We start from the raw sequence: 18,827 nt of genomic DNA on the forward strand, positions 1-18,827 counted from the left end.
AAACTGAACTCGGTTCTTTATGTTCCTTCAGCTTTGCAAATGACAGTTTCAGCCCACATGGTCTAATGCTTGTCTGTGGGACCAGAGCAGGAAAACGTAGAAGTACATTTTGGAGTCCAGTTATCACATGGCAGTGTAATCTATGAAGTCTGGTAAATTTTTATGTGCTGCTTATATTACCTTTTAAAAATATTTCATTGCTTCAGAAGCATCTGATACTGTTATTATGTCTTTAATTTTCACTCAGAGAAACCCCAGCAGTTTTCATATACTGTTTTACAGCTGAAGATACCTAAGCATCTCTGCTACAGATGTTGCCTCTAACCTTAAAGATAAGGTGCTTTGCATTTTCACGTGGTTTAGTTCAATGGCTACTGAGTTAAGTGGTAACTGCAGGTATTCTGTATGCTGCATGACAGTCAGCCTCTGAAACAGGCATACACATGGCTTTAGCTGCAGCAAACATTATCCAGTTTGTCCTTCGTACCCACCTCTCTGCCAAAAGGTTACTGACCCTGTGGCTGGGATACGAGATGCGAACATACTGTGGCTTCTAACTGTGCAACCTGCTAGCACAATTGACAAGCTAACAGGAGTTGATTTGCTTACATTTCTAGTCTGAGTTTATTGTAAATGAAATCATCACAATTCAAGGGCATCCCTGTTAATTAAGTCCCATGTCCCATGATATGGGTGCTGGGGACTCCAGCAGGAGGTGGGCAGGGAATCACTTTCCCCACAGGTCATTTGGGATCTCTCTGCACTGGGAAAAGGCACATCTGTGTGGAAGTACCATTCATATGGAGTGGGAAAGAGCCAGTTCTGCACATACAGGGACTCCTTACCTGGGACCACTGGCAAAGATGTGGCAACAGCTACTTCACCCTTAAGGCAGGAGTAGCACCCAGAGGTTCTAGAGGTGGATAGGCTGCAATGAGCTCTCAACATGGCAAGGGGCTCAATTCTTTTTTTCCCTTTCCCATTACTCAGTCTCCTTAAAGAAAGCTGACTGAATTCAGGTGTTGGTCATGGAGGAAAGACATTTATCCTTCCATGCTATCTATTAAAATAACAGAAGGGGAACGGCACTGTAGGACCTTATCTGTAGGTGCGGACACTTACGGAATAAGACAGGTAAAGGATGGTCGTTTTAAAGCTTTGGGAAATGTTGACGTGGATCCTTCTCTATATCAATGATCTGGGTCTCTCTCTCCCTCCCTGAAATGCTGCCTGCAGCTGTGGCAGCACAAGCAACACAGTGGCAACATGCTGTAGCTCCTGGGGTTAAGTGTCCTTCACTGTGACTGCTGAGTTTACAACTCACGACGCAAGACATCATGTGAGACCCTTAAAGGTCTAGGATTTTATGAAGGCAGCTCATAGTCCTCTTGGCTGTGAAGCAGTTGTCTTGTATGTGTACTGAAAAGGCTATGAACCAAAGACAATGAAAAGAACCCAAAATGGATGACCTAGGAGAAAAAAGTGTCTTCTGTTTCTCCAGCAAATCTCACTTGGCTTTTTTCTTTTTCATTCCTTTTTTTTTTTTTTTTTTTTTAAGTTCAATGATGATGTTTCATTTGTAATAATATGTTAAAGAGATTATATCGTGAAAGTGGCCAGTACATCTCTCTATCTACAGCCATAATTGTTCACGCTTATGCAATGCCAAGGGACAGACATAAGCTTTGGTCAGTGCTGCAGTATAAAACATGAAGCAGAAAATTACACAGATAATCAGTGGCACTGAGATCAAGGTGACTGCCGGGCTCTTAACCTCTTGAGATATATTCCTTAGCAACCCACCAACCTGTGTTAGGGAGGCTGCATGAAATCACTCGTACGGTGTTGAATACCAAATACTCAGCAAGTCGGAAGCAGAGAAAGGTTTAAACGAGCCTGTGAACTGGTGGAGTCAGCGGTTTCCTAATGGCATTGTAAACAGGCAGATTACTTACCCACAAACGTATGCCATCTCTGCAATATTAACATCAGAACTGTGTGCATGATGCTACTATTAAAATGGAAGACAGTAAAAGACACTGTACTGCTCACACTGAGACAAAGAAAACTCATCAATAAAGTGTATTTCTGTTAAGCAAAAGTCATGGTTCCTTTTTCTGACCTAGTATCACCAAGTCAATCTTGTATGAGCTGTCTCTTTTAGCTTCACTTAACACTTAGCCTGCTTTAACTTGTGTATGCCTGAAGAATAAAGGATATAAATAAAGACTAGATTTTCAGAGTTATAATGTTGTACATATTCAAATTTCCTATGCACATCAGCAGTTGCCCATGTCAATCAGGCAAATGCAAAATTATGCTTCTGTATCTTTGAAATAAACCTATAGAAGTTATTATGCCTTTATTTATCTGATTATATTGTATGTGGAAAATACATTATTACAGTGTAATCCTTCTTGTGTTCTGTGTTCTATGCCCATAGAAGATTTTTAGAAACTAACCATCACATCCTGTTTTAATTTACTTAGCTCCAAATACTAGTGAGTGTAACTGACTTCAGTGGAGTTATTCTGACTTTAGAATAGTTAATGAAGAACAGAGCAGAAATAGCTTTTTTTTATTTTCATGGCAACAAGAATTTCTGTCTTGCATGTGAGTCACCCTTAGCTAATATCTTTTTCTTTCCACAGGTACAAAGATGTATTTGTAAATCATAAATGTTGACAAACCAGGCATAATGTATCTTAATTCAATCCACAGCACTATCACCATTTATACTGTCAATTGCTTCTCTGTTGTCAGGGCTGGATAAAAACATTAAATACAAAAGCAATATTCCTTCAATCAAATTCTTTTTAGGAGGCACATATCAACCTAATGGTTAAAACTAGTATTCCAGTCACTTGTAAAATCATTTCTCTTGTCATGTAAAAAGAGTGCTAGAAATTGTTCCTGTTGAGTGGAAAAGAGAATCAGGCTAAACTGACGTGATGTTAAAAAAACGGGGTGGGTGAGGGTAACTAGATGATTTAGAGAATAAGCATCGCGAGATGGAAACTTTCCCTGTTAGAAAATCAATCAGATGGCAATGACTTTCATGAGGTATTGAAAAAAAAGGTGGAGATTTCAGGCCTCTTTTCAGTAGATGGTTACCTACATTCCCCAAAGACAGGAATCAAAATGGTGGGCTGAATCCCACCTTTACTTTAGAGATCATTTGATTTTAGTTAAGGCTGAGGATGCTGATAGAAGTGGAAGGACACTTCTGTTTTGCAGTTCAGGCTGTATGTTCTGCAGAGAAAGAGAATAGTCTCCAGAGCGTGCTTTTTGCTGACGTACTTACTGTCAAAAGACAAATTTTGCCAGTGATTCCTTCAACCAATATATTCTTGGAGGTTTACAGCAAAAAAGAGGGAGCCAGAAGACGAAAAGTAATTGCAGAAAAGTATTTTACATTCATTTCCATAATGCAATTATGAGACCAAATAGGTATAGTTAAAAACAAAAAATAACCACCAAAATCCCTGACCACTTGTCCCAAAATGACAAATGATTGAACATAACCTACTATTTCTATATTTCAATTACTGATCAATTTTCATAGTAGTTTTGTAACCATGAGTTAATAAAAGTTTTATTTGAATTCTACATGTTCAGTCAATTAATAAGTGCAAGATAGATTTTTTTTTCCCTGAGGTGGGGGGGACAAGTATGGAGTCAAGTTTTAAAAAGTACAGCAAGGAATGTAGTACTGCAAATGGAGAATTTCCTTCTGCAAAACTGAAAAGTTTTTGACAAATCTAATCTGAAGAGGTACATTTTGTCCAAGCAAGACATGTATACATAAAATAGCTGACATACAGCACTCCATTTTCCATTAAAGTATCTTTCTGCAGGCACTAGGCAGAATTTATTTGCAATATGATTAAGCTGTATTTTTTTCTGTCTTCAGATACATACCTTCTTTACCCTCATCCACTCTACTGAAAACTATTTTCCCAATGAAATCTATTTTGGGAAAACTGTTGAATTTACTCTCCAACCTGAATTTTAGGCAAAACTTGCACAAATATTCAAAGTTGCATATACACAATCAGGTAATTAAGTTACTTAGATACTTTCCTGTGGAGGATTAGGCAAAGCTTGTGAAACACAGGATAGCAAAGATATCAAGATCAATATTCAGAATCTGGGGATCAGCTGGTCTGGGAGCTGTTTATGGCAGCCAGACAGGCACACGTGGTGCAGGGATTTCAAGGCAAAATTTAACCTCAACAATTTTCTGTACAGCTAAGTACTAAGTATTAGAATTACTCCTAATACAAACTACTTACTGTGGCTGCAGGGACAGTCTGTGCTTAACACTGTTAGCCTGATGCTTTTTGGAAACAAAATAGTAGCTTTTGTATGTAAAGAATCCCGAGTAAATCTACTTAATGTCTCCCTGACCTTTCTCCTCTTACCGTTAAATTATTTTTCTGTCATCTAAAGTAATCTCCAATTACTTATGTTTCCCATGGGAACATTTTATAGTAAGGTAATGAAAAAGCTTTCCAGTGTCTTAACCAGTGGCCTAACCATTTCCCAAGGTGTCCTTTAATTGTATAGAGTGACTGGGAAATTCTTGATGTCCATATGGTATTTTTTTTTTCTTAGTACAAGAGTAATGAGTCCTGCCTCTTAAAAATGTGTTTTAAATTCAGTGTATTCAAGGTACTACTGTCAAACCATAGTCATGTGATTGATTATCCAATTTATTAGTGATATTGTATACATTGCAAGAGTGTCATTTAACTTGGTTTGACAAGTACAGAAGACTGTCATTGACAAGTGTAGGAATAAGTGATGGGTTTAGGCTTTAAAGTGTTTCTACAGCATTTCACTGAACAGCAGATTGATAAATTAAAATCGCAGTGGTAGCACTGGAGCTGAAAGACTAACCACTTAAGATTACAAAAACAGATCTCTGAAAACTTTACGTACTCTTCAGAGAAGCCATCTTAGAAGCACTGAATGAGACAGAAAAGCACAGTTCACAAAAGATTAATCAATTACAATGTGACAGTGTCAGAGTTTACGGAAAGAAAAAAATATTTCTAGAAAATTGCAACACATGCTTTTCTCTTCCCTTTTCAAAATGTCAGAAGGCTTAAATTCAATTTAATTCTTTTCTCATTCACACTAAGTTTGCTGATGTAATTTAATTATTTTGGATTGAGCAACTCAAGGTTTAAACCAGCAAAATGGAGACATGAAAGAGACCATAACTGTCAGTGTCCTGAGTACAGCTTGTGAAGACAAGACATACTGCTTGTTTTTCCAAGAGTTGCACTTTGCAAGTGAAGTTACAATATAAATGGAAATACCAGATACTGTGAATCTAAGAAAGCATTCCTGACCCACTGCGCAATAATTTCCATGGTAAACAGGTATGGGAAGTGCGTCTGATACAATGGAGATTCTTCTATAACCAAGCACAGGACTAGACTCAATTCCAGTCTTGTCAGAGATGAGTGGAAAGAGCAGCTGTGCATCACATAGCCAGTTCTGTATCCTCTAGACCAGTGATAACTATGCTGACTACACTTTCCTTGGTTTCTGAAAAATCTGTGCCTCCTGATACTTTGGAGCTCTGGAAGGGCATGTTTCTGTTCATTTTCTGTATACCCAGTGAAGAAAACAAGATTTCTTTTCTGTAAGGGAATAAAAAAGTCACAAAACAAAGGGATTCCTAAAGTAACAGTGGAAAGAGCTTTTGATTTACAGAAGGGAATTCAAATGTCACCACTCTGAATTCCCTCACTGTAAAACCAGAATAAAGCTGTTGAAATCAAGGGATCAGATATAATTATTTATCTTAAACATATGTCTGGATTTTTCCAGTATATTCATTCTCATGAGGGAAAGAGGATTTTTGTTCCAGATGACTCACCTGGGTGAGGTATGTGGCAAAACAGCCTGGTGACTTGTCATGGTATTGGTATTGCCGTTTCCCTATACAGTTTTGGACATATGGTAGATCTACTGATTTCTTGTCACACAGATACGATGAGAGTATGAATCATCTAGCTGAAAGCTTTCTACATATCTTTTCTAATTTGCAAAGAAATGTTGTTTGGCAGTTACCAAAGGACCTTCTTCCCCTTAGAGAATCCCCATATGGGTTTCTTTTGTCTGCTCTAGTGTCTCAGTTGACTTGCAAGGCGGCCCCTTAGCCTCTGCAGCTTCCCTTAGGCATGGTGTACCTTGAAGGGAGCTTAGACACGTTGTCTTATCTGCAAGGGGCAAGAACTGAGGTTCTGTGCCTCTCTTTTTTGAGGGATGTCTTTTGTGCTTAGGGAGGGATCTTTCTCAAGTTTCCTCATACGCTTGTGCTCCTGCTTTGCTGGGCATGCAGGGAAGACAGTGCAGTCTGGATACTCTCCTGCATGACTCTGCCTGGTACATTTATTTCTGGTTACCTCCACTTTGTAAAGGCTTACTCCACTCCCTGGTTCACTGTGAGGGTACCCGACAATATAGGGTATTAAACATTTCCTCTCTTCCTCATTCAAGATGTTTTGATGAGCATATCCGATGTAGAATTTGATCAGGTTACATTTTTGGCTTCGGGTTCAACCTATTTTTCCCAAATCTATGCTCCTGAAAATACAGTAGTCACATTTTGTAAATCACATGTTGTAATCTCTCTCAAACATTTTGGTAGTATAACTGATGTTAACTTAATGGTCCACAGTATGACTGTTATATTAAGAAAAAAAAAAAACCAAAAACCCACAATAAATTTGGGTAGTTCAGTATGTATTTTATGTGATCTTCTCCTCATCTCTCTTGCACTCCCTGGATGTTACAGGACTTCTGGAGACTCCTTCATATCACTGTATTAAGCTCCAAGGAAACAGTTGCACAGATTCACATTTTTACAATTTGCTTACAGCAGGTGGGCAAGTTTCATTAGCTTATTGTTATTGTCTGCTAAGAACATAATACTAATGTTTGTGCATAAGATACCACATTCAATAGCTATAACACTGGAATTGAGAATAATTTTTACCCTGCTTGGGGAGAACATTTACAAATGTTTCTTTAGTCATATCAACCCTGGCAAAATGATTCTATGTATGTAGAAATTAAATATTAATGCATTCAGACTCTCATTTAGAAAGACATTCATCACTCTTAACTAAGATATAGTAATCATCATGGTTCTTAGACAATGATCTGTATATCTATCTTTTCTCTTTCATACAGATTAATTTCAGAACATTTTAGATATTAAGAAAATGACTGCACAAAAGAGGGCTCAGGGAGCTTTATGCTTCCATTATTGCCATTTTCTGTAGCATGTGTCCCTATATCATGTGGTCACAGTCCCTGTCAGATTAGGGCTTCGCTTGCACCAGTATGCATCAGTGCTAGTAAACATTTATAGAAAGTTTCATTTCAAGTCTTTTATCACTGTGGGAAATGCACATTAGAAGTTAACAATACAGACACATCTTAGACTAAATTTGGTTTTATATAGTCTATTGAATTAAGCTACCATAACAATTTAGTGCTGAGAATTGCCTCCAGCATCTCTTCCCAAACCACAAGACTCTGTGAAGGAATTAAAGCTGTTAAAGTCTCTCTCTCTCTCTCCTCCTTCCCCCTCCCTTACCTTCTTGCTGAACTCCCCTCACACAATTTTTGCCTTCTCCCAGCAAAACCACATTACCATTACTCACCCTTATACGACTTACATGACTGGAATGTTATTTTTCTATCAATGCTCTACACAGCAAGACAGTTTTATAGCCTATAAAGTATCAGCCAGAACATGAAATACACCTAACTACTGACACCTAGACAAGGTCTGCTTGAAACCAAATCATATTTGATTCCAGATTTAAAGTGTAATCATGATTAATATGTGTGTATGTGAATAAAAAGATTAGTTTTGCAAGGAGACAAAGCCTTATTTGATACCCCTCAGGTTCCTGTATCTCTGCTAAAGAAATATGAACATTTTGGCATAATACTACTATATAAGCCACAATAACGACCTCCAGTTTTGCTTCACTGACTTCACTGTCTCAGAAGATGTAGCTTCCATTTCTATCCCATGTCCTTTTGTACACCAAAAAAGGATAGATCTGCAGGATGAATTACATTACTTGAGAAATGCTTCAGTTTTCTTCCTTTATGTATTGATCCTAATTTCTGTGAAGGTGTTCACTGTTTTCAGGTAATCAACAAATAGTTCATAGGAAAAATGCAGTCTGAAAGTTGGTAATTTTTCATTTTGACTATTTGTTGTTCATAGTATGCCTGGAAAGCTACCTGTAGTTTCTGTCCCTTGATTTAGATGGCAAAAGAATAAACAATGCCAGACCTAGTAGGTACTTTTCAGCAAATAATTGCTTTTGATAAAATGCCTAATTTGCTGGGACTTACAAGTACTGTCTGGTGGCTATCTGGGTGGTTATGAAAATGTTCAACAGAAATAACTAGGGATGATAGCTGATTCAGCCTCCCATCACCCCTGAGAGTAAGGGCTACAGGACCCAAGCATGAGAGAGTTCAAAAAGGTTGTTTTTGTATAAAGCATTAGAAGCAACTGAAAAGAAAAAAAAATCAGTAACTCTGTTGGAAATGGGTTTATACTTTTTAAATTAAACAAATGCTTTAGCATTAGCTATGGACTAACTACTACAGCAATATGAACTGTCAGATCTCAGATTAAGCTAAATTTGCAGAAAACAACCTATGATATGATTCATTTTCCCAGTTGAAATCTTGCCTAGTATCAGGACATAACCTGAATTTGTTTTATTTTGAATGAGGGGTGTACTACAACATGTTAATGCACAGCTGAAAGATCCAATAAGGTAAGATGTGAGTTGTTCCTTAGTATTGTGCACAAGGCTATCGACAGAGCAACTCCAAAGATGATGTCTCCTGGCCTAAAGATTAACAAAAACGTTTAACAAACATGAGAGAGAAGTAGGAGCTCCAACTTGCTCTGTGTCAGCAATGCTTCTCTCTAATGTGCCTCTTTTGCACTGCCTCCTCTCTTAACAAACTTCACGCCCTGGGACCGGCCATTCTCCTGATTTCACAGAGGGAAGTCAGAGGCTGAAAGTATCACTGTACATGCCACATGTCTGACAGTTAATGTGGCTCCCTTGCCTATTCATAGACCTGGAAAGCACTTCTAGAACGTATTTGGTTCAGCCTCCTACCCACCAGGCTAGACCCAGGGCTAGACCAGGTCAGCCATGGCTTTACCTAGCTGAAACTTGGAAACCTCAGCAGATGGAGACTCTACAACCTCTCTGGAGGATATCTTCCATTTCTTCAATGATCTTAACTCTGGTGATGCGCTGTCTGTGGGACACAACACTTTAGTGAAATTATCAAAGTTTAAAACAGTATAGAATCAAGAAAAAAATCCTTCCCTCTTCCCATCACTATTCATGATAGTAACCTTCATCATTAGGGTTGTACATTAGCCCTCAACACAAAACCTAGAACAGGGAAGAGAAAGGATGGTCCTATTTAAACTCAGAAAGGGTACTTACGTACTGTGGTAAGAACACATGAATAGAAGGAAAAACATGCCCCTTTTTATACGTTTCATAATTTTACATTGCAAAGAAAAAAATATGTATTAAAAAACATCTAGGTAATACAATCATCTTTCTTCTGCCTCCCTAATTCTCTTCATCCTTACTCAGCCTAGCCAATTGGCCAGCATGTTTAGCACTGTTTTACATGTGCCTTGTTTTTGCTATGTTCCCTTTGCTTTAAAAAAACAGAAAGATAAGAAGAGAAAAAAACTAAATTAGGATTTGTGGCAGAGCTCTTGATGGGGCTTTTTATGAGAATGTCAAAGTTTAAAGCACACAGTCATTTTAGAAAGCCAATGTATACAGAGACTGGTGTGGAGCAATAACTTTTCAAGTAAGGCCAGTTGCTAATTGTTATTGTGATCATGGGTGGTCAATCTCCAAAGAAGAAATCTCTTTATAAAGGAGCTGCAAATTATATTACTGCAGAAGGGTGTGAAGCGGACTTTCAAGTAAAAGCTAGCGTAGCAGTACTGGCTCTCTTTCTGTGGTTTGGTCTTTTAAGCATACATTTCTCTTTGCTCTCCCACCTTTCTGTTCTAGAACAAGTGCAAGTAGCATGTTAGGTAGATGGACCAATCTCAGATTTCACTTGCTAGTGAAAAAGATTAAGCTGATTTCAAAGGTGGAATCAGAGGGATCAGCCATCAGATCGTCTCTGAATATTTGTACAAGCCCTAGCACACTAAGAATTTAATACTAAGAAGAGTTTCAATTGTTACTATCATACAAAAATAGTAGGAGCAACACAGGCAGAAGAGCAATGGGCATACACAGATTGACTGATTTGACCAGCATTATAGGGAATTTGAAATTCAAAATATCAAACTTCAAAATTATTATATCTTTCAATATATTTATCAGAGGAAGATATTGAATTAAAACTTCTTTGTAATGATCTGGAAACCAGTGAAAATAAAGAAAGTTTTTGTATGGCAATATCCATACAAAGGAAGAAAAACTGTCTCAATTTTCAGAGGTGTTGTGACTAGGGAGCTACATCTCATTTGTGAAATTGTTTCACGTGCCTGTTAACCTGCCACAGTAAGTTGTGCATATTCACAGAAGTCCGTAGAGACTGGTGGGCCAAAATGCCATGTTGATACCTCAGAAATAGGAAATAGGAATACTGTGCTAGCACAGACTTCTCCAAACACTGTTTTCTGTAACTTCTGGATCAGTGCCTACTGTTTGGGCAGTGAGTTTGAAGTAAATAATGTTGTTCCACAGTGATGTTACATACCCAGCAAATATTGTCCTTCGTTTCTCCCTCCATTTTCCATTCTAAGAAAATACCTTCCTTTTTGCTTCTTTGTGTAATCCTTTTCCGTGGACTTTCCTTTGTAGTCTTATGGTCCTCCATCCCTGTTTCTTTCCTTTTATCTCCCCCGCCGCCCCCGCAAATGTTTCAGCCTCCTGACTTTCCTTCAGAAACATTCTCTTGCACATCATTTTCCCTGCTCTAGAGAACATCCTGTTTTGTACATAGGTGAGACTACAGATATTCAGTACTGTTCATCATTAACCCAGAACATAAATGACTTGCATATGTATTGTTTTCCTAGAATTACTAATGAAAGGGTAGTCTTGGATGACAGAAATACCAGAGACTAAATAAAAGGGAAAGGCAAATAGAATAACCAGAAGAGGAAAAAAGTGATCTCATGCTCTGTTGCCTTTCTCAATTATGAAGCACATTGTTACTGATGTTATTAAGGTCAGAGAGGGGAAAAAGAATTTATTAAGGTGCATATTTGTTGAGTTTGTTCCTAATAAAAGTTAATGGAATTAGGAAAATACTTTTCTTTTTTGGCCAAATGTATTAGTCTGTTTTCTGTGTAATATACATTTTTCTGGGTGTGTGTGAAAGTGAAGGTGGTGTAGAATGAAAAAGATCAGGAAAACAGAGGCACCATAAAATAATTATTTAGGTTGCAAATAAGTAGAAAAATACATAATCTAGGATCTTTAAACACTGAGTAATGACACAAAAACACTGACGAATGCAGTAACAGCAACGGACTAACATTATTATTACTGTCTCTTTGTAATTTCTTCTGCAGAGAGAGCTTCAAGCAAAAAAACTTTTTCTAAATTTATAAAACAGTCATATTCATCTGCTGTTTCAGAGTTTTAGAATAATGGAAAGCAGGCAATTATAGAAAAGCTTAATCCTTGTGGGTTTTGGTAAATTGTTGGAAGAGAAGCTTATCAGTAATACTACTCGAAATAAAACTGTATAGATTCTCTGCATCTTCCACGTGAACATCCCCAGCTTTCCATATGTGCTATTGTCTCCCAAATCCCTCCTGTCTCTCTGGGGACTACCCTGGCAGCCTCACCATGCACAGAGTCCTTGCAGTCCTCTGACTTCTGCTTCTGGCCTCCAGGCTAAACCTCACACATAATTAAAGAGCTGGTTGTTTTAGAGGATATTCTCTGCAAATGCAGAAGACCTGCTGCTGCCTATCTAAGTCAGAGAGTGGTTTTAAGCATAAGGAATTACTGCCCGTCTCTAAGCAATGAGTTTAAATAATTGTCAAGTGTGTTCAGTCCTCCCATGATTTTTGTGAAAACACAGCTCCTGAATACCTGGCCTGAATGTGAATGGGAATTACAAGATTACGTTCAGGTTGGTAGTTTTATTGGTTTCATATTAATAGTGCAAAATGCATCCAGTATCTCCTCTTCTTTTTATATTTTTCCTCTGCTGAAGCAAAAGAATTTCATTAGTTATCTCTCTTCAAAAGCTGGATGGGAATAGTAGGAATAGTGTCTGCTTCTTCCACTGGTGCTACCTAATAATCAGGACGGGGGACAAGTGTTACGGTATTTGCTGTACAGAAGATGACACGTGGCTATGTTCTGTTTTGTGCCTTATAACCTATTATCTGTAAAAAAAAAACCCAAACAAACCCAAAAACTGACTGTGAATTGAAAGAACCTGCATATTCTGGAAGTGGATTGAATATTATCCTAACAGAGCCTGCCAAGACTAGGCTTTTTTTTAATCTCACTTCTTCAGAATGAGATCCCTCAAATCAGTGTTTGAGTACAGGATTTCCTATAGATCTTCTCCGAAATGGCCTCATGGGAAAGAAAACACTACTGAGCAAGAGGAAGAAATGTGGGTGACAAATTCCAGTTGTTAGATGTTTCTCAGAAGAATTCTGCCAGAAGAAAATGAAGGAATTTCACTTTTTGTATTTTGGAAGCACTTCCTAAAGCTGAGCCCACCAAAATTCCTCCGTCTCTTCTAAAAGTAAGTACCTGTGATTCGAAAGGCACTGTGATTAAGCTGTTATTTGGTTTTCAGTATTTTCTATTGTCATATACCTTCTAGAAACAGGACCTTGGTGAGTAAAGTAGTAGTTCATGCAGATCTCTAGTCTTTTTACTGAGAATGTAAAAAAATGCAGCAGTTAATGCCAATTTTACTTGTATCTCTCTTCTTTCTCCCATGACAGACAACTATTCATCATGTAATAAATGCATACAATGCATTCATTTCACTTATCTCTCTCTCTGGGCTTTCCACCTAAATTTATACTGTTTATAGCAAACAATCTTGAAAAAGAAAAAAAGAGTGAAAAAGTCAGCAGTTTGTATTGTGTTTTTTTAACATCTACACAAAAGAAAGAGAAATAGATTGAATCTCAGTTGACAAACAGATGTATAAAACACATGCATTTTCAAAGAACATCTTACTGAAGAGCTATTGCCTGCTTATCCAGAAGTAATCCCATTCTCTGCAGCTGGCAGTAGATGAATCTAAGTTCTCACTAGCCTTAGAAAAAATCAGCTCTGTTTCTTACTCTCTCTCCCTGCCTCTTCTGAATTCAACAATATGCGATATATTATTTAATGACACCTAGCAAAGATGACAAACTTATTAGTTGCTGTGATGGATTTTCTACCACTGCATGTGTTAAAGTAAAGACCAGATGTTTTTATGAAAGTTACATACAATTACAGTTAGATACAAAGAAGAATTAATTCAAAGAATTTCTACTGTGTAGGACAGTTACAAAACAATTATGGTCTCTCTTGGCCATATAATACTATTACAGGTCTTAAAAGGTGCTGCAATGGCTGTATCTTACAAAATGAGTTTTGAATTTTAGGGCTCAAACTGATGACCAATTAAAAATCTGCATGCAGTATTATCTGGAATTTATCAAGGGCTAAACATTTCCATGCAGATAGTTACCACAAATCAGCTGCCATGAAATAGCTGGGTGAATGGTTAGTAACTGGATTAGCAATGTAATCATCTAGAGAGAATGATAACAGTTTTGTTAAGGGGATAATTGTGCATCATTATTATTAAGAACAAAATGCCAAGTATGGAGAGCAAATGTGGATAATTAAAAGTTGTTGGCATTTTAAATATTTTTTCTTAAATATTATATATCCTTTGCCACAAAGTGGGATGAACTTAATATGAGCTGGCTTTTAGGTTGCCCTTTTTTCAGTACCCAGTTTTTTGTACCTCTTGACCTGCCTGGTCTTTCTAGATCTGAATCTTTCAAAGACTTCTGCATGAAGTTAATTTGATGCATTGTCAGTAGTCTTCACTTTGGTGGAGTTTTACCAGAACTGTTGCCTCTGATGGTGAAGTCTTCGAGGCATCCTGACTATTTGCACAACTTCTTTTTTATTCTAACCCTACATGAACATGAACGCTACATAACATGAAGAGGAAAGAAAGTCCAGACAACTCTCTGTCTTGCTCAGGTTGAATACAGACACAAAACACCGGAAGTGTAGAAATAACACCTGTGGGGAGAAATATCCTGTGCCTCTACAGGCTAACACTCAGCATTCAGCACTGTTAAGAGATGTTCCAGCCTTCCCTAAGGATTTTATTTTCCTAGAATCGTAGAATCATTTAGGTTGGAAAAGACCCTTAAGATCATCGAGTCCAACCGGTAACCTAGCACTGCCCAGTCCACCACTAAACCATGTCTCTAGTCACTGCATCTACACATCTTTTAAATACCTCCAGGGATGGGGACTCAACCACTTCCCTGGGCAGCCTCTTCCAATTCTTGACAACCCTTTCTGTGAAGAAATTTTTCCTAATATCCAACCTAAACCTCCCCTGCTGCAGCTTGAGGCCGTTTCCTCTTGTCCTATCACTTGTTACTTGGGAGAAAAGACCGACCCCCACCTCGCTACAACCTCCTTTCAGGCAGTTGTAGAGAGCAATAAGGTCTCCCCTCAGCCTCCTCTTCTCCAGGCTAAACAACCCCAGTTCCCTCAGCCGCTCCTCATAAGACTTGTGCTCTAGGCCCTTCACCAGCCTCGCTGCCCTTCTTTGGACACACTCCAGCACCTTGATGTCCTTCTTGTAGTGAGGGGCCCAAAACTGAACACAGTATTTAAGGTGCGGCCTCGCCAGTGCTGAGTACAGGGGGACGATCACTTCTCTAGTCCTGCTGGCCACACTATTCCTGATACAAGCCAGGATGCTATTGGCCTTCTTGGCCACCTGGGCACACTGCCAGCTCACATTCAGCTGGCTGTCGACCAACACCCCCAGGTCCTTTTCTGCCAGGCAGCTCTCCAGCCACTCTTCCCCAAGCCTGTTACATTGCATGGGGTTGTTGTGACCCAAGTGCAGAACCCAGAACTTAGCCTTGTTGAATCTCATACAACTGGCCTTGGCCCATCGATCTAGCCTGTCTAGATCCCTCTGCAGAGCCTTCTTACCCTCCAGCAGATCAACACTCCTGCTCAACTTGGTGTCATCTGCAAACTTACTGAGGGTGCGCTCGATCCCCTCATCCAGATCACTGGTAAAGATATTAAACAGAACCAGCCCCAATACTGAGCCCTGAGGAACACCACTTGTGAGCGGTTACCAACTGGATTTAACTCCATTTACCACAATTCATTGGGCCTGGCCATCCAGCCAGTTTTTTACCCAGCAAAGAGTACGCCCATACAAACCATGAGCAGCCAGTTTCTCCAGGAGAATGTTGTGGGAAACGGTGTCATTTTCACCTCTAACAGACAAAGGAAGACAACATTATTTCAAATTCAACTTCTTATTCTAGCCCTAAATCATAACATTGAATTCAGATACTCTTATCTGAATAGATCACATACTCGATGAATTTTTTGCTCCTGATTGCTACCATTAGAGACTTGCATTAAAGAGGTTAATGTTACTTCAGTGCCAAATTATGCCCCTGTCTTGCACAAGGAGTAAAGGAGCGTGGATTTTTCTTCTTTGCTATGCACTTTGCATAAAAAGAAGGATAAATGGAATTTCCTCTACCAAGGGAGTACAGGAGCTGTTCTCTTCCTGCATTTGAGACAGAAACACAACACAAGAGGTAGGGTCTGCTTCTTTCTGTAGCTGGCTGCTTTCTGAGAGAGGGGAAACAATGCACCATTTTAAGAATCACTTTGTGGGAACTCTCTTGGGAAGACTGCAGCCCTGCACATACATGCAGAGATCAACAAACTGTGGCAGTCTCGAGCTCTTAGGCTGCCACACTTCATGTTCCCTTCCCTGACCAAAAGAATTAACAATGGAAAAGCACCAAGAAGTCATTGGCATAGGCACAGCAAAATATAAAAAAACATAATTAGCCCCTACAGGCGGTGTAATGAAAATGTGGAAACAATTCTGTCGCAGAAAGTAGATGAATGAAGGCTGGTGTGCAGGACTAAGTCATATATAGGCAACCTAAAGTAATTTAGTTTGGTGTTTTGACCAACTTTGGCTGCAAGAGTCGTTAAGGGCACCCATGTGTTAGTCTAATTGAGGTCTGAGTCAGCATTTCTTCTGTAAATGTTTACTGTATTTTAAAAGCCTGGTGATTTTAACTGTCAGTCTGGGTTAAAACCTTAGATACAGGTCTTGGCACAAAAGCTCATCCTCTGAACAAATGCACTCCCCGATTACTGTGGGACTAGGAGGAGCATCTCTGTGACTTAGTACTAAGGAGATAGATGTTGGCTTGGGTCCCTCCTCAGAGCATAGCGGTCTAACCTCTGTCTGAAACCCGCCTTTGGGGTGGAGGAAATACAGCCGTAAAAGGCAAAAGTAGCAGAGAGATGGGGACTAATTTTAATATTTTCTATCCTTATCATTATGAAATTGTAAAAAATAATTCGCGTACATTACAGGCAAACTTCTGGGAAGTTCTGGGAAGAGGCTAAGTCTATTTGCTCAAATTAGACTTCCCAAGAGGAATCCAGTTTGGCGACAAAGTCACATACAATCGCTATGTGGAGGTAATGTAGATTTACACAGTGGCCACCAATCCACTCATCTGGAAACAAAGCCAAACCCAAAACATAAACGTAATGCTTCCTCCTAGGTAGACATCCCCAAATATCCTAAAATTTCTAGCACAGTTCTTAAGATCCTGAGAAGAACTACAAAAGTAGGATTTATTATTTTTTGGCAATTATTATTAATATAATTGCTACCTTTGTCTTTTATTTGCTTCCTGGATTTTCAGGTAATCACTTCATTATGAGAGTGGAGGCCTCAAAAAAACAACTCAATAGGACAAGTTACAAAGTGGAGTAATGAAAGGTAATAACAGAAGTGATGGAATTTGATAATAAATTTGGACATTTCAAAGCATGCAAACCAAGAACACTTCCCCACACCAATCTGACCAACATTTAACTTCTTTTTCAATAATTTTGAGTTGGTAGAAAGTAGAAATGGCAAGAAATGAATTCAAAATATACTCAAACAAGCCAAAGTTACTTTATGTTGTAGAAACTGAGACATATCTTAATCCTGCTTATGCTGATTTGTTGAGTTTCTCTGTTCATAACTGACACAATTCCTTTGTTTGCTAACTTTAATTCGCACTTCAGAACTTGAAGTAGTTTTTTGATCTTCAGTTAATATAAAAGTTTGGAAGCTACTGATAATTACATGGCAGAATTAACTCTTAAATGGCTATTTTTCATCGGATCTTTTGATTTCAGTTTATGTTCTTGGTAGCATGAAGCATGGTGTTGTGAACAAAGAAAAATGAGAATGAAGAGACATAAAAAATACACAGTTCAGAAGGAAAATGTTATGAAATTTAGGAAAGTTTTAAAGAAAGAAGCTAAAAGGAAAACAGTGCATGAGAAGTGAACTTCAGATTCAGAAGTAAAATACAGATACTTGCCTTTAATATATATAAAGATCTACATTTTGTAACAGAATGGTACTTTTTTCAGATTATGTCACATTTAAAAATAAATTTTTAGAAAGATGAGTTAATAATTTTAATATATAGACCATATAACTGTTTAAGCGTCTATGAGACTATGAAGACAATAGCTGTAATACGCAAATCAGTGTAGTGATCTAAAATTAGGTTAAAAATGTGATATTCTTCTGTTTTATGGATTTGATTTTATTTCTATTATTGAAGTATCACAAAATTTTTATCTTAAAGGAAACTATCAGTTATTTGTTCAGGGGCTTAGACAAGTGCTATAGAAAATATTTGAAATGGTTTTTGACTGAAAGATCAGTGAAAACAAAATAATAAACAACTACCTTTCAATGCAACATTTAACTCCTACATGCCTTTTAGTACAAATTTTGATTAGTCAATAGAGGGAAAACATACTTGTTAGTATTTTTTAAGAAGGGAGATATCCACAACTGCTGACTTTATTGACCAATAACTACTTTTTCTAAGCTTAGCTATAGTAAATAAACATAATGTTGAAACAGGATGTTTATGCTCAACATAATCTCATAAATTATATTGTATGGTAATTGAATATAGAAATATCCATGGAAATATACATATTCCTACTTACCCAACGGACAGGAAAGGCTCCTTTGATTCAAGTCTGTCAAGTAAATAACAGCAGTTTTAAGTACATATATTTATTGTATTTCAGAACATTTATACGATGAATTTAAAACAGCCACTCTCACTATCAAATTTACTTGGTGACAATACACAATTTAACAACAACAGAAGGGCCTGATCCATTATGCTAGGAACTTAACTCAAAAATAATCCCATTCGCCTAGCTGAACTTTGGTTTAGAAATCAAATATTTACAAAGCAGCACATCTAGGCCCTTTAAATTTCACAGATTCAGATGACTTGTGTAGGTATTTACATGGAAAGGCTGGAGCACACAAGTAAAACTGTCCTTTTATTGCATTTTTAATGCAAAATGATTTTTTCTTGATGGCCATGATTTAGGGAAGATATCAAATCTTTTTTTTTTTAACTTTAAACATTTAAATTTAGTATGGGTGTA

General features: G+C 37.9%; 1 protein-coding gene across 1 annotated transcript in view; it reads right to left on the reverse strand.

Moving 5' to 3' along the window:
• Positions 1-18,827, reverse strand: part of RALYL (RALY RNA binding protein like) — a gene marked incomplete at its 3' end in the record, with an annotated part of 176,504 nt that overhangs the window by 19,626 nt on the left and 138,051 nt on the right. The window contains exon 3 of the mRNA XM_082315910.1: positions 18,372-18,404. Coding sequence (XP_082172036.1) covers positions 18,372-18,404 — 33 coding nt within the window. The remainder of the gene's footprint in view (positions 1-18,371; positions 18,405-18,827) is intronic.

The sequence above is a fragment of the Platalea leucorodia genome, assembly GCF_965183815.1.
Source record: "Platalea leucorodia genome assembly, chromosome: 1".
Taxonomy (NCBI): domain Eukaryota; kingdom Metazoa; phylum Chordata; class Aves; order Pelecaniformes; family Threskiornithidae; genus Platalea; species Platalea leucorodia.